The sequence below is a fragment of the Saccostrea echinata genome, unplaced genomic scaffold (genome assembly GCF_033153115.1).
Source record: "Saccostrea echinata isolate AGI-Se365-2 ecotype Australia unplaced genomic scaffold, CSIRO_AGI_Sech_v1 ptg000030l, whole genome shotgun sequence".
Classification (NCBI taxonomy): Eukaryota; Metazoa; Mollusca; class Bivalvia; order Ostreida; family Ostreidae; genus Saccostrea; species Saccostrea echinata.
Genome location: NW_026889779.1, coordinates 12055570 through 12072689, shown reverse-complemented (window position 1 = coordinate 12072689; position 17120 = coordinate 12055570). Strand labels below are relative to the sequence as shown.

The window sequence follows — 17120 nt, the reverse complement described above, 5'->3', positions numbered from 1 at the left end:
GTTTGAAGGCTAAGTTTTGTAGAAAATATATAATAAATTAGATAAATATTTTTTGTATAATTCCTATTTGATTAACCCATGACGCATGCATGTTCCGTAAAAAATGGTCAAGGCATCCGCGTATTGTTTCTCCGACAGGTAGACGAAACGGGAATATAATCACTTTATCCTCCTTTTTTTCCTCGGGATACATAATTCTAAACATAACTTGTATATGCAATGACAGCTTTTATAATAATGCTTAGTTCTCTTTAAAACTGGTTATTTTACCGTAACTTTCATCACAATGTCTCGAAGAAATATTACACGTCTTAAAATTTTTAACTTGGACAATATGACTATCTCATAATTATAAAAAAGGAATTATTATTTTATTAAATTACACGATGCTTCCAATGCAGTTCGGTATTTTCTGTTTTAAGTAAAATCGATGTACGTGTAAATTTGGATAATCTATACTGCATTATAGATTGTATAGTGAAATGAACCCCCCTTTCTTAATTACAATTTAAATAGATATATGACTGATTTTCTTTTTCATTTATTTAATTATTTGACAGACTGATTAAATATAAATTATATATGGCTAATTACTTTATCATAAAGTTAAAAAAAAAATAATATTAGCTCTGGCTGCTTCTTTATCACGATGTTATAAATTATATGCGGTAGGCATCAAAGACTGAATGTTTATTCAATGATCGGTACGATCCCCAGCCGAGGTATACAAGATATACACAACGGCAGGTAACAAAATGTCAATCAGTTTTCAGTATCCAATCTCAGGCTTAATTTCATCTGATTGACAGGGGTTCACAGACCAGGTAAAATTGAGGGCGGTGCTTATTTCCTCCCCCTTTAACAAAGTTTCATAGGCTTAACGTCATAGTTGAGTGGTTGAGACATCACAGCTTAGCAGTTCTGAGATTGAAAACATTATACATAGCATGGCTTTTAGCAACATATTTGGGAAGAAATTTGCAGTTTTAGCTCTATCAAGTTACTATATCTTATGACAGTCCAGAAATTATTTTTTACTTACTTTGATATCCTTTCACACCGTGAGAGAATATCATTTTGGTATCCTTTCACACTATGACAGAATATCACTTTTATTCAATAAATAAATCACAGTATTTCACTGTTGAAAATGTAATAAATATATATATATATATAATCGCAGATAAGCAGGATTTTTTTTTTTCGCGGAAATTAAGCTGTATCGAATCGAAGAAAAGTGGAACTGCGATTTGAACAAACCTGATTCTGGCTACGTGGATATGCCAATACAGAGAATCAGATATACGCCATTGCTGTTGTCTAGAAGAATATGTTTTAAAATTTTCTTATAACATTACAATGTTCAGAAATTGATTATCAATTGAAGCAGTATTTGAACAAACAACTCTATGTTTGCATGTGAATATGACTAATTGGTGCTTTTTTTTTTTTTTTTTAAATCATTCCTACATTAATATTTTCAATCTTAAAGATGGATGAACAAACACAGAAAATAAATAAAGATAAAGTAATAAACTTTGCTTTGAAATCCAATTAGCAATCAACGAAAAAAGGCAGCACTTTTTATTATGTTGTTTTATTCTGATTTTATGTAGTGCTTTCTTCTGTGAATTTTCTAATTTTCAAGGTGTAGCCTTGAAAATTCTATTTGAGAAAATACTGGTTTTCAATGGTCTGTAATTATAAAAACAAAAAAACAAAACAAAAAAACAAACAATACCAATCATTATATTTTCATGTAACTAGAAAATATTTTACTGGTTGACACTGCTTGATCATCTTGGTGCTTTAAATCAAAGTCTCTCTTCTAAATGCTTTCAGTTTACATTTGAAAAAAAAAGCATGATATCAGATTTCTCTAGATGAACGCATTCAATAGCTTTGCCTAGCTTTGTTTTATCATTAAGAATACTCGTATATGCGCTATGCAACAAAATCTAGATAACCATCGGTCCGGTTTTCTAGCAGCTCTTGATGTCTTTGAAATCCATTTGAATTGTAAGATTTTATTTCATCATGTGTCATTCCGTGATAGAATGACCCATTTTTAAGCATTTGGATATAAACTGATATGTCCAACAAAAATATCAAATTACTAAAACTTTGTATGTTAAAACGACGAACTGCCGACTGAAAATGTTTATTTCGAAATAACTTTAACTCACAATTACATAAGCCTTATGGACATCTTAATTACAACTAAATACTCAGAATATCCGTAAGTGGTAAATTCAAATGCTTATGTTTTTCAAGTTCTCTGTTTTTTATAGATTGATTAATGCTGCAAATATAAAATAATTAACTCGGTTATCTTTAAGACCATGTTTTATGTAACTACAATGAAATTTGTATTTCTGTGTATATACATTACATTGGCCATCGACAAATTAATTATGATTATTTCATACGTGCTGCAGTACCTGGTCATAAGTGAGTCATAATTTTTTCACTGAAAAATGCATTTTCTAAAATATTATTGCAGTGTTACTTGTTGCTCATTTTTTAAGACCAAAACGCCCTTGAAGGTAGAATCCTTTTCAGTTTCTTCGCATAATTTCAAAATAATTTTATGTAAACACTCTAAATTGTTAAGAAATGATAGTGATGTTTTTGTCTAGACGACTTCATAAACATTCTCAATGATTAGTGTATCATTCTCTTTAGATTGTATGATAAGAAAAGAACAATTCTGCATGAATCAATAAAAAAAATCATGGAAATTGGACTAAAATTAACCTCACAATAAGTTTTTTTTTTTTTTTATAAATGTTGGTTTTTCAGTGAAATATATAATATAAAAATGCGATTATGACCCACTTATTGCCATATACTGTATATGCTGCAAGAAACGCGGAGTAAAAAAAAAAAGAAAAAGTTTATTTACAGTACATTCAGCACCATGTTCAGCAGGACAAAGTACTGGTAAATCCACCACACCAGATAGAACAGACGCAGGTGCAGGTACTGTATTGTATTTCTTATCAACCAAAACAATAATAATAATAACAACAAAATAATGACAATTACATAATAATAATTTAATGTAAAGATAATACAGTAAAACCCCGCTGTAGAGAACTCACGTATTTAAGGAGATTTAAATTTCAGCTATAAAGAATCTTTGACGAATACCGTGGACGACTTTTCACTTTGTCCTTTACACGAATGTAAAGAATGAAGCAAAATTCGCTGTCCCAGTGACTTCCTTATAACCGAGTTTTACTGTAATAATAACAATATTATCATATAATTCTTCTTGAGGCCCTCTATGTCAATTACAATTATAAACTTTAATAAGAGACATTCCTAAGTAATTATATAAACACAAAACAAATGAATAAATTTTAGACCATTCATTCAACCTTTGCAGTATTGATAAATGTATCAATGAAACATTCATCATAACAAGTAAATATATTTTCTGTTGACCATTTTCTTCGAAGATTTTAAAGTGACCTTAATTTAATCACACACAAACAGACAGATCACTCGCACAAAAAATGTGTATTTTTACATTATCAGTTAATCGCTTTAAGAATTTAAAATTATTTTTATCTTTCTGTACTCCAAAGGAAGGACCTTCATTCTTAACTCCATAGACAATGATTACCAAATTAATTGTTGCGGATTTGTTTCTGGATGGGAAGTTTACGTACTCACTACATATGGTACACTATATGCTCAAGTATGGCGAGATGTCTCAGGCGTGTGGACTCTTATTGGACAAAACTCCTTTGTTATCAACTGTAAGTATTTTACAGTTTAATATATACATCTCTTCTAGAGAAAAGATGCACTTTTAACAGGTAAATTCACAGAGTAGGGAAAGTACGCCAAACAATGACATCCTGTGTAATTTAATGATTAATATTTGGATTTTTGGTCAAATAATACCCCACAGGATTAATTGCCAATTGAAGGATCTCCTTCAAATATACAATGCAGAAACACTAATGACTGAATTAATAAAAAAAAAAAAAAAAGAACAAGCTCCATTGAGTACATGTATATTTAGATCACAATTGCTTCTGAAGACTTTTTTGTTTTGGTCAACATTCTCATTATTTATCATTTTTATAATAGTTTATACCAATAGATAATTTTTTTTTTACTTGATACCTCACCTATTTCATGCCAAAGAGAATGAGCTAAGTAGAAGGAATATCATGGCATGGACTGCTTTAAATACTTAAATGTTACAAATTCTTTTTTTTTTTATTAATAGCATAAAACAGTTCTTTAATGTCGTTATCCAGAGTGAAAATCAATAAAGACAGAAACTTTGCGTTTGTTTATTCCATTTTAAGCCTAATTTCAATTGGAAGTTCCAGCTGCCATACTATAGGTGTACCACTGATCCTATAAGCATACCGGGTTTATAGGCATGTAGTATTTGAGGGGTGGTCAGGGGCACCTAGTCCCTCACATTTTCCCGAGAATAGTCCTTGATTGCTAATTTCATACAGATTCTTTTTCTTTGAAAAACGTATTGGGACCTATTGGGGGAGGGGGGGGGGGAGAAATTGACTTTCTGCCGGCTTTTCCACAAAGCTCTTATTATTCTTATAAAAGATAATTTTTGCTTCTCATACCCCCCCCCCCACACACACTTCGAAAGACGGTGCTACATTATGTACGTCCTTGATAAGCATTTTAATGTTTTTGAGATGTCTTTTTCTAAATATGTTTTACCTCATAAATACTTATTTTCCAAATTTAAATTGATCCTTTCTTTTGTCTCTTAATATATCTAAATCGTTTTTTTTTTTAATTTAGAAATAAAGTAGTGATCACCATTACCTTTGTTTTTAATGTAGGCTTAAACATATTCTTTATTACCATAATCAGATTTATGGAAACTGTCAACATATCCTTGTGTTTATCATTTCAGCCACAAGCTCTAACTCCCTTAAGAATCTTCAAGTATCCACATCAGAACAAATATCTGTTGACGCTGGAGACTTTATAGGATTGTAAGTTTGGTTTACAATAATTAGTTTTGCTTCACAGATACAATGTACATGTACCTATTTCTAAATTTATTTGATTAATTCATCGTAATCTTAAAACAATATCTTGTTTACTTTTTTATAAGTAAATCATCAGGTAATACTATACCGGGCTACATGAGGACGAATTCGGGCGTGGGAAGTTCCACTGATAATGTGATTTTCTCTGATACGGCTACAGAGGTGGTGGGGAGCACCGGCGCGTTCTCTACATATTCTGATAGTAATGCTGAGTTTGCTATCAAGGCTGAGTTGTCTCCAGGTAACTGACAGCAGAGCTTTTTTCAAATAATCACAAGTAAAGCGTAGTTTAGTATTGATGACCAAGGGTCATTGATTTTATTTAATAAATAAAAAGAATTATACACCTTTAGAGATTTGATAACAATTTCTACATTTTTAAAAGTATGTAGTGACTTGTATTCAAACCGGTCAATTAAAAACGTTTCAACTGGAAATACCTTATTCTTTATTTTAGAGGGTGTACAATTTGACGCTTTCCTTTCTCAATTTCTTAGGGCAGTTCTATTTTTTTAATTTCTAACTTAAAGTTCCCAGACGTTGCACTTTCAAACTAAAATTTGAAGCTCCTTTTCATGTAAGGACATATAAAGACGAACTACTGCTAGTAGGCCTAAATAATTTTATACACTCTTTTAGTGCTAGATTCATTATACATCATAATTAATTTATCCTTACTTTTTCTTGTACTTTACGGCTCGCTACATAATATTTTCACACACTGAATTTGTCACACTGGAATAAATTCCTTCGTGATACTGAATGGTGAATTCGGGGAATTAACTCTGGGAGTGCTGCAACTGCCAATCGGCTTCTACAGGGATAACTAATTGGAAAAATGGAGACAAAGTCCGATTTAACACAAATAGATCTTTATTGATAGAGCTCTCGGTAGAAAGTGTTTTATAAACATGAGAACATACAATTAAAACAAAACATTGACAAATCAATCACGGAATCTAGTCTGAGAACGATGTAATTAGCATGTATAAGTAATTATATAATGCATAACGCTTACTATAATAAATTCCATTAGATTTGATAAACTGAAATATTAAAACAAAACACACTAATTTTACCGTTGTGAGAAACCTTGTTTATATTTGATCGAGCTTAACTAACTTCTCAGACTAGAGAGCTCCGTTTAAATTAAGGCGGTACAATTCAATTCGTACAAAATATCATTCAGTTAATTCATTTAAAAGAATTTAGAACAAAACCAAAAATAAAGATATCAAGATATTTTAAAGTTAATATAAAAATAATTCAACATCACATTACGTAATAAAGGTAACATTATTCTACAGCTACAATGTTAAGTGAAATTTATGAACTTCACACTCTAATTATTTAAAACAAAAAATAAAATGAGCTATCAAAAATATCAAGAAAAATCAGAATAAAAACTTTAGTAATTATGAGAGAAAAAAAACTTTTTAATTTGATAAATATTGTCAAAAAGTAATTCAAGCTTACCTAATTGGAAAAATGGAAACAATGTCCGATTTAACACAAATAGATCTTTATTGATAGACCTCTCGGTAGAAAGTGAATTTGTTAGATTCACTTTTCACCGAGGCACAGTACCGGACTTATTTCATTAATCAATCAGGTAGCTTGTTATAAAAGAGTTAGGCCAATTTCGGCAATTCTTCTTTGATGTAGTTGACACTGATTACTTGGATTAACAAAAAGTGGAAGGTGTGAGGAGTCAATTACCTGTATTTCCGTAGAAGAGTTTCATAACAAAGGAAAGATAAAAAATTACGTTTAGCCGAAAGCATGTAAATAAATTTATCTGAGCGAAATTTCGAAGTGTCAAACTAATTCCGAAAAGAATTTATTTCCAAAGAAGCCGAAAAAGGAAAGAATTTACTTATTTATCTAAGAGATGTCATGAATGTTTGATCTCCAATGAGAAGTTAATTGATTACAAAATAGGTGAAAATTGACTTTGAACCTAAGTATTATTTGCCAAATTACAATAAAGATAGGAGTAAATATGGACAAAAGAAATAAAAATTACTAGCCTGTAATTTGGAAATTTGACTTAAAATCAATATTCAAAAATAAAGTTTCATTTTGAAAATAACAAAAGAAATCCATGAATTAAAATTCATGTGATATAACCTGTTACATTAAAAGTTTAAAATTTATCAATTTAAACTTATCTATAACAATCTCCCCCCTTGCCAAAAGAAGCTTTGGTCCACCAAAGCAAAAGAAAGTGAATTTTACTGACAACATATAATAATATATACAAACTTACAATTAAAGCAGGATTGTCATATGAAACAATATGCACACAGAACACAAAAATATAAAGAAATATACAAATATATGCAAATACAGTAGTCAGAGAACATCACTAAATGAACACATTGTGGAAAATACTTAGAAAGTGATTTTTTTTTTTTTTTACATATATCTATTTCTTATTATAGATACATACATGTAAAGCAAAATACAAATTAAACAATTATGTGACCAACTTGATAATGGGGAAAAAAAGTCTATATACAAGTAGGATAACATATTTACAGGCACGCATACATAAGAAATACCTGTTTTGTTATTTTTTTAATAATGAAATATCTTCAACAATGGCAGTCAGATATCTAGAAATAACACTGATGCTATTTATTCAATTCACATGTAGGCAAAATAAATGTGACAATGACAATGAAGCTCAATCTAACAAATTCAAAGTCAACATTGACATTTATGGGGAATGTTCTTTAAAATTTACATCATCAACAATAAAGGAACCAAAATGTGGTAATGGTTGATATAACCCATGATGAGAAATTAAAATGTGGACATTAAAAGGTTGTTCTGTAATTCTTTTTGCTTTATAAGCAGTATAAAAATTTAGTTTTATTTCTGGCTTAACACTGCTTGTTCTAGTACCTTTCAAATTTGTAACACAAAAATCAGTCCAGTCAATATGCATCTTTGATGAAAATAAAGAAAAATTCACAGAGATATCATGAATTTGAGAAGGTGGAACAATTTTCCAAAAAGATGGACATAATGGCAATGTTAAAACAGGGATAAGGACACATTCACCACCTGTTGTAATTTCAAAAATAACCTGAGTACATTTTAATTTTCTTTTCGAAAACCAGAAATATGCAGAAAGAAAAAATAAAAAGGATATCACAATAGATGATAGTAAAACAGATGCATGATTCCATGAAAAATCTTGTAACAATAATTCAAAATCAGAATATGAGGTAGTTGATTGAACAGGGTTGTAAATGAATGAGGGAAGTTCAGACTCTGATTTGACCTTATGTGTTTGTTGTAAAACAGCAATAATGGCTAATAATTTTCGAACTTTCAAAAATGTAAAAATGACACCAAAAAAGATTGTTATAGATAAGTTTAAATTGATAAACATTAAACTTTTAATGTAACAATATTTATTATTTATGAAAAGCATCATTTTCATGGAATTCAATTTTAAATCATGTGAAGAGTATTTCCGATACCTATATTCAATTTAAGATTATTTTCTAAAAAGGGGTCAGGAACATGTAAATTATCGGTTATTGAGAGACTGTAGTCAATCTAGATTTCCTTTGTCTCATGTGGAAAAAAAGCTCCCATGTTTATAACTGCTTGTCTTAATTTTTCATTGAAAAATAACAGTCCAAAATTTTGTTGTTGTTGTGTTTACTCAAAAAATATGTCCTGTTATAAATGTACCCTATTTTACCAAGCTACATGTACATTGTATACATGTAGATATAAATCCATTTAAATATGCGAAATCTGTATACAACTTTCAATTACAAGAATAAAGAATTGTCCTGGATATCAGTTATAGAGAGATTCTAATGTGGAATACTGGCAAATTCAAGCAGAGAAAGTTCACCTTCAGGAAGAGTATTCGTGCAGTGAATTTTTCGAATCCTAGCATCACTGGTTCCAAAGAAATTTGCCGGATAAGAAAATATTCCGAACTAGACAACATTTGAAACAATTGAATTAATTGAAAGGGACTAAAAGTTTTCATCGTTTTAGAATATACGAATGCTCTTTTTAGTCGAGACGTTAGGTCAAATGGAGGAAAGATAACTCCACTTTAATGATTAAATAATTTTTCTTTTCAGTGCTTAAAAAACGAAGCTGTAGTATCGGACCGATCCAAAATTAGTACCCCACTATATGGTATATTTATTGAATTGCTTCATGCAGATCATGATTTTATCTATACTCATTTTCTTTTCAGGAAACAGTCCTATGTTTACAAATCTTCCGGCGACGTCCTCTGTAACTGATGACACTGCTGCAGGAACAACGTTATTTACCGTGACAGCAACAGATGCAGACGCCTCTGACAACCTGACGTATACACTGACGTCAACAAATCCCTCCTCCGCGTCCTTCAACTTTGATACTTCTTCTGGTAGTTAGTTTCCTGATTTTAAACAATATTTGCTTACCAAAAATAAGAATTAAGGCTGATTGAAAATTTATGATGTTTTAAGATTGAAAATTTATGATGTTTTAAGATTGAAAATTTATGATGTTTTAATAGGAAATTTGACCACTGTTGCTACAGTGAGTGCCGGGACTACAACGTTTACATTCTCAGTGACTGATCAGTGTGGTAATACAGACTCATCCACGTTTACTTTAACTGTTACAAACAAGGTATTGACACTTTCCATTGCAATCTCGCAATCTATATGTACATGTATGATTCCTTTTATGATGATCTTTTACCCCCCCCCCCCCCAAGAAAAAAAAAATAAATACATATACTATCCTTTTAGCCTCCAGTTTTTCAAAACCTTCCAAACACTACGGAAGTAAGCGAAGATCTATTGGAAGAAACGGAGTTGTACATTCTGACGGTAACTGATCCGACAGTAGGAGACACTGTTACGTGTTCGTCAACCATCAGTCCTAACACAAATGATCTCTACCTGTATTATTCTATAGGAAATTCTAGTAAGATAACATGTATATCAAATATACACAATAAAATTACATGTTTAATGTTCTCAGTCATCCACCAATTTTACTGAACATGCCTTTAAGGTATATAATACTTTAGGGTATTCAATATATCTTCGTGCGGCTGCCACTCTTGATTATGATACCACCAGGGAGTATTTGATGACAATACAATGCACCGACACTAAAGACGCTGTGAACAGTACATTCGTCGTGTATGTGACAAAGAATGAACCACCTGTTATATCTAATCTGCCAGCAAGTAAGTAACACATAAATGATTCAGTTGTAAAACACTGTTCAACATTTGGTGAATATTTTGATGATGATGATATGTCTATGATCCATAACAAAGCCTTCAATAAGGACTTCGAAGAACTGGAGAAAAGTTTTGAAAGCTTACCTTTAAGTATTTAAGACGAGCGGACACTTCCTAACATTGGCACTATTTATTTGTGGGCTGTTCTTTGTCATCCAATTTCTTCTAACATTTTATTTTAACTTATAAATAATATTATGAACTAGAATTTATATAAACCTTATGTTCTTCAAAGTTGAAATTAAATGAATATGCTTTATTTTTGTCTGTTATTCAACTACATATGAACTTAGTTTTAAAAAACAAAAAAAAAAACATATACTTTTCAGGAAATAATAACATTGTTCGTGTTCTTTACATATGATTAAGAATCATAATCAGTCAAATTATTTTAATTAAAGGTTAAACACACTTTTTTGAAACCTTAAAAAATTCGATTTTTCCATTTGTGAAAGAAAATACATATCATTCATTTAGCTTGAAGTAAACACCGGTGTAGAATGAAAAAAGAAAACATATTTTCTTAACATTTTATTGAAATTAGGCCTGATATGAAAACTTTTTGTTAATTTGTTTTTCTACTATCATGACTATGTGAAAAAAATCAATTTTTGTTAAATGTTTTTAAGTTTAAAATTCTACTCTGTAAATTTCTCAAGAGTAAATTTATTTTAGGTGTGACTGTTTCACCCTCCACGGTTACAGGGACGTCTATATTCACGGTATCGTCCACAGACAAAGAAGCTGCCCAGCTGTACTACAATATGACATGTTTACCAGCTTCTTGTCCTTTCAAGATATTTAGTTGTACGTAACTGCTTGTTGCAATATAATAGACTAAGTATGTAAAGGTTTTTTTCCAGTATGGATATGCTGAGGGCAAAGTCATAGTAAATACTGATGCGTAAATTGATGTTTTTTATATTCTCAAGATTCTAAAAACGTTAATGTACTGATATTTTCCATGTACATAAATATGTATGTAATTTCATAAACGACAACTGTAAAACTATATAAATATATATTTGGTAAATTTATTTATGTAAGAAATGAAAAGCAATGTTATTCACACACTTTCGTTTGATTTCATAGCTGGTGCAGTGCTAACTGAGAGTAATGTAGTCAACGTTACAGAACCGGGTTTTGACCTGTATATTTATGTCTACGATGGAAAAAATCTAGTTGGGCCGAAAGTTTTGACAGTTCAGATACTAGGTAATTAAGAATATTTGTATTACAAATAGAACTCCTCGAAAGAACCTAAAATTACACTTAATGCTCATTTATACATTTATAATATTAGCGGAACAATTCATTGAAGGCTCTGTATATGAGGCCATCCACATTTTACATTTCTACATTATGTTTCATAAATATGAATTGTTCATAAAAAAAACCTGTCATTATACCCATACTCTCTTACTCTCTAAAAAAAAAAAAGTAAGGGGAATGTTGTTATCCTGGACATATCTTTTTCCCTCAACTTCTCCTAAGTTTTGAGATATGAATGGTGGTGTCCTCTAGATGTGTAATAAGTTTTTGGAGTTTTCATTTTCACTCTACGGCTACATAGGGGCCATAAACGACGTTTCCCTTCAATAGTATGGTTCCAATAACTCCTTTCATATTTTAGGCAGAAATCAGATCTTGTTTTTTTTATGTGAGTGCTGGTATTATGTAGATTTACAATAAGGTTTTGAGAATTTTCATTTTCATCCTAGGGTCAAATATGGGTCAAAAACACAGTTTTTTTCCCTACATACGCCTGGTTCCCAGAACTCCTCATATTTTATGCGGGGAGGTCCAAAAAAACGACAGTTTCCTATAAAATCAGGCTCCATAAACTCATTACATTTTAGGTACTTTTAAAATATGGATAGGGTAACTTGTAGATGTGACAATTTTTCTGGATTTTCACAATATATTTGCTTAATTTGTCAAATATGATGATAGAATTCATGACAGATTATTTACAACATAATTTAGGATCAGCATTAAACAGTTCACGGCACAAAATAACTCTGTGTGCACGCAGGCTGCATGAAAAAATAGGAATCTATGCTTAACAATACTTTAAATACTTCGGAGGAGAAAAAATGATCATTTTCTTCTTTAAAAAAACCTTCCGCCACAAAATGTAGTTCCTCACTTAATGCTTTTGGTATGGAATTTAATCGTGGGGATTAAACTGAATATAGTTAAATTGGCATTGTAGAATCCAAATTTATTGTAAGAACTAAAATATTCTGCAGAATTTCTGAAATATATGTCAAGACAAAAATCTGCTCAAAAGCCCAGGAGCGAACCTCTTTAAACATCAGAATAACATCAGGTATCGGAGTTGCACTAAATGAAAAAAGATTATTAAAATATTTTATTATGTTTATATTTTAGTATTTTAAATATTATTTTCGATTAGGTTTAAAAATTCATCCTAGTTTATGCATTCTTAATTACAAATTTATGTGAAAATGTTTCGTCCTCAAGAAGATCTTTCTTTTGTTTATATATTTAGTAAAATAATTATTTATGTTTGTACTGTTACAATCATAGCTTGTGAAATATGGGAACAATAAACAAGCTCAAAAATCATTGAAACAGTGCATATTGTGAGCAGAGCAAACATACATACCTCTAGAAACATTAGAGGTGTGATCAGATGCCATGGAAGCTTTTAATAAGCATCTCCTGTCGACCGCTAACACCAGCATTGTGATCCTTGTCTTGATCGGTAGCCGCAAAAATCAGTGTGACAATAACGACCTAATAATTAGAATGCAGAACGTCAGCCAACATTTGACTTAACGATAGATTGTATTTGTTAACAAGGTCATTATATCAAACATAGATTTTGCGAAATATTGACTTCAAACGAGATTGCTAATACACACGTATCATCAACTTACATGACAATTGTATTTTTCGAAATCTTAATGAGTCATTTTAGAAATTGCTCGTAAGTAAAACATGCTGTATCGAATCAACTGGGTGACATTATCGCCATATATGCAGGTGATAATGGTATATTGTTACAGAAATGAGGGATTGATTGTATGTTGTTTTACGTCCGGTTCGAGATTTTTCACTCATGTAGAGACGTCACCATATACCGGTGAAGGGCTTCAAATTAAATCAGACCTCTACTCAGCACTTACGGCCATTGAGCAGTGAGGGTTCTTTATCGTGCCAACGCCTACCGTTACACGGGGCCTCGGTTTTTAAGGTCTCATCCGAAAGACCCGCAACTTTCACTTCAAAGTGTCAAGTGCTTGGCGAAGGAACATTTGCTTACTATTTTTTTTATCGACTTAAGTCAGTCGCTGCCGTGATTTGAACACATGACCTTCCGATCACGGAGCGAGCGCTCTACCGACTGAGCTACCGTGACGGTCAGAAATAAGGGGAGTTGACGATTGGAAAATTGAAGTCATCTCGTTTACATAGCATTACATTACGTAACTCTTTCATCAATGTCTTTTTGAAGTAAAATAACTTAATGTGAGACAGAAGTGTCAGACTCTGTGGTGTCTTTTACTTCAAGTTCAATGGGATATATCGAATCAACGTAGGAATAAAAATGAATATTGTTAATTGATGAAAGGTCAATATATCTTAATGTCGAATTAAAGGCCACACCAAGAGATTTCTTTTTGTGTAGAAGTTTTTGAATAAATTTTGCTTTATGTGAATACAGAAACTGCTCTGCTAATAACGGGGCACAATTAGCATCCATGAGAATTTCAACCACTTGTTGGAAGATCTGGTCTCCAAAACTATATAAATATCGTTAATCAGAAACTCAAGCATCTTTTTAATACATGTATCATTTTAGGAGTACTTGTTTGTAGAATCATATTTTTTTTACAATATAAGTTTGCAGATGACCAATGACAAAGTATTTTGATTAAAGTATTCTATATTTTTATTTTTAAAAAAACCAGTTGTCTACAATGTCAAAAATCCTGTTCTTTAATTTATCACGAGGAATGGTTGTATAAAGAGTTGAAAAGTCGTAAATTTTTAATCTATTATAATTTTGATAAAAGTTTGTGATTTCAAACTTTCTAAAAGTTCCTCAATTATGTTGTTGTACAGTACCCCAAGTCTCTCCCTCACTGCTGTTAATGTTTTCATGAAGAGTAAAGAAAAAGGCTAGGTAGAACATCTTTTTATGGTTAGGAATCCAGTATGGGTAGGATCGTCACGGTAGCTCATTTGGCAGAGCGCTTGCTCCGTAATCGGGAGGTCTTGGGTTCGAGCCCCGGCCGCAACTTACCTATGTCGATAAAAAATAGGTAGCAACTGTTCCTTTGCCAAGCGCTCGGCACTTTGAAGTGAAAGTTGCTGGTCCTTCGGATAAGAAACCGAGGCCCCGTGACACGACAGGCGTTGGCACGATAAAGATCCCTCATTGCTCAATGGCCCTGAGTGCCGAGTAAAGATCCAAATTTGAAGGCCTTCACCGGTATATAGTGACTTCTCTATATGAGTGAAAAATTCTCGAATAGGACGTAAAACAACAAACAATCAATCCAGTATGGGTATGGTAATTCAAATTCAATTTGGTTTTTTGCAATTGGGAATAATAAAAATATTCAAAAGTGACGTATGATTTTGAAGATTTTTCTCCTTAGAAAAAAGAGATATGAGTATAAGTTGGATTGCCATTTGTAGAATTAAATCAGAGTTCCTAATCCAACTTATACTCATAGTTCCCTTTCTAAGGAAAAAATTCTTCAAAATCATATGTCAGTTTTGAATATTTTGAATATTCCAAATAACCAAAATGAATTTGAATTACCATATTTATATTGGATTCCGAAACTTCATAAAAATCCTTACAAACAAAGATACATAGCGGGTTCCAGTAAATGTTCAACCAAGCCTCTTTCTTTACTCCTCACTAAGATATTAACAGTGGTGAAGGAGAAACTTCAAGAGTACTGTGCAACAATATATTCGAGAAGTGGTGTAAATCAGATGTGGATACTTAAAAATTCCAAGGAACTTTTGGAAAATTTGAAATCACAAGATTTTTACCAAAATCAACAGCTTAAAAACTTACGACTTTTCAACTTAATACACAACCATTCCCCACGACAAATTAAAGTCCAGGCTTTTTGATATTATTGACAGCTGCTTTTTCAATAAAAATGGAACTCGTAAAATACTTACCTTGTCATTGGTCATTTGCAAAATTATTTTGTTAAAAAACATTCTGATTGTACACACAAGTACTCTGAAGTTGACATTAAAAAGATGCTTGAGTTTCTGATTGACAATATCTATGTGGTTTTTGGAGACCAGGTCTTCCAACAATCTATTGGAATTCCCATGGGTACCAATTGCGCCCCGTTATTAGCAGACCTTTTTTTGTATTCATATGACGCAGAATTTGTCCAAAATCTTGTACGTGAAAAGAAGAAAACACTTGTTTTGGCCTTCAACTCGACATTTAGATATATCGTATTGTCAATTAACAATGGCTATTTCCATTCTTATGTCGATGCGATATATCCTGGTGAGCTTGAGATAAAAGATACCACAGAGTCTGACACATCTGTTTCATATTTGGATATTTTACTTGAAAAAGACGCTAATGGTAATCTAACAACCAAGGTTTATGATAAACGTGATAAACGTGATGACTTTAACTTTTCAATCGTCAGCTTCCCTTACTTATGCAGCAATATACCTTCATCACCTGCATACGGGGTATATATCTTTCAGTTGATTCGATACGCAAGAGCATGCTCTACGTATGTACAATTTCTAAAACGAGGTAAATTATTGACAAACATTTTGATGAAACAAGAATATCAGCTATCTCGTTTAAAGTTATCATTTCGTAAGTTCTATGGTCGATACAATGACCTTGTCAGCAAATACAATTTACCATTGAGTCAAATGCTGACTGACGTTTTTCATACTAATTGTTAGGCCATTATTTACACACTGAATTGTCGACGGATTTGGCACCTGATCCCACCTCTGATGTTTGGAGGTCCGTGTTTGCTATGCTCCTATTTTGTATTGTTTAATGGACTTCTGAGCTTGAGTACTGTTCGTTATCTCCATATATTTCATTCCTCTAAAATACAGTTGTTCTAACAAGCCTTACAAAGAATGGAATGTTGATACTTGCTTTGTCAGCTTGGACCAGTACATGTTGATCATCTAATATTAAAACTGTTGTTAAGAAATAGTAGTTAACTGTAAACCTAATATTTTCAATCGATAATCTATGGCCTGCTTACTTTGTATACTGTTGAGTATCATAAATAAAAAAAAAAGTAGTAAAAAACATAATAAAAACAAAAATCCCTTAAATCATATTTCTGTAGATCTAGATCTTTTCATTTTGTTATCTTGGTCATTCTTTGTAGAAAGCGATTCGTCCAGCACATCGTCTACCTCATCTGATTGGTTGTCCTCAGATGCTAAGTATATACTGGTGATCCTGGCCATTTTTGCCGGACTAGCGACCTTCGCCTTGTTTGGAGTTTGTGTTCTGGTAATCAGACATAAGGGATATAAGGCCCAATCCAGATCAAGGACTATAATCAAAGCGAAACCTTTCCTTTAATAGGAGAAGTTTAAGTGATATTCACCTAACATTTTAATATTTGTAATCACCTGAATAAAGGTCTACTAAAGAAACCACTATAAAAGAGTTGTTTGTTTTCTCTCTCTCTCTCTCTCTCTCTCTCTCTCTCTCTCTCTCTCTCTCTCTCTCTCTGTATGTGTGTGTGTATGTGTGTGTAAGGGTGGGTATGTGTAGC

The 17120-nt window shown here is 31.8% G+C and overlaps 1 protein-coding gene across 1 annotated transcript; it reads left to right on the top strand.

Moving 5' to 3' along the window:
- The first annotated feature begins 1946 nt into the window (after positions 1 to 1946).
- LOC133196818 (protocadherin-11 X-linked-like) lies at positions 1947 to 16924 on the top strand. The gene is made up of 12 exons (XM_061332674.1): positions 1947 to 2019; positions 2917 to 2982; positions 3594 to 3767; positions 4913 to 4994; positions 5117 to 5292; positions 9289 to 9465; positions 9598 to 9713; positions 9836 to 10013; positions 10120 to 10281; positions 11014 to 11145; positions 11431 to 11553; positions 16725 to 16924. Exons 1-12 carry the CDS (start codon positions 1947 to 1949, stop codon positions 16922 to 16924), a joined length of 1659 nt encoding a protein of 552 aa, XP_061188658.1.
- Positions 16925 to 17120: the final 196 nt, after the last annotated feature.

Bases quoted from the DNA above. Each gene is read 5' to 3' on its own strand.
- LOC133196818 (XM_061332674.1), top strand. From the start codon at position 1,947: ATGCAACAAAATCTAGATAACCATCGGTCCGGTTTTCTAGCAGCTCTT. The intron at 10,282-11,013 runs GTAAGTAACACA...AATTTATTTTAG, and splicing joins TATATCTAATCTGCCAGCAA to GTGTGACTGTTTCACCCTCC. The intron at 11,146-11,430 runs GTACGTAACTGC...TTGATTTCATAG, and splicing joins TCCTTTCAAGATATTTAGTT to CTGGTGCAGTGCTAACTGAG.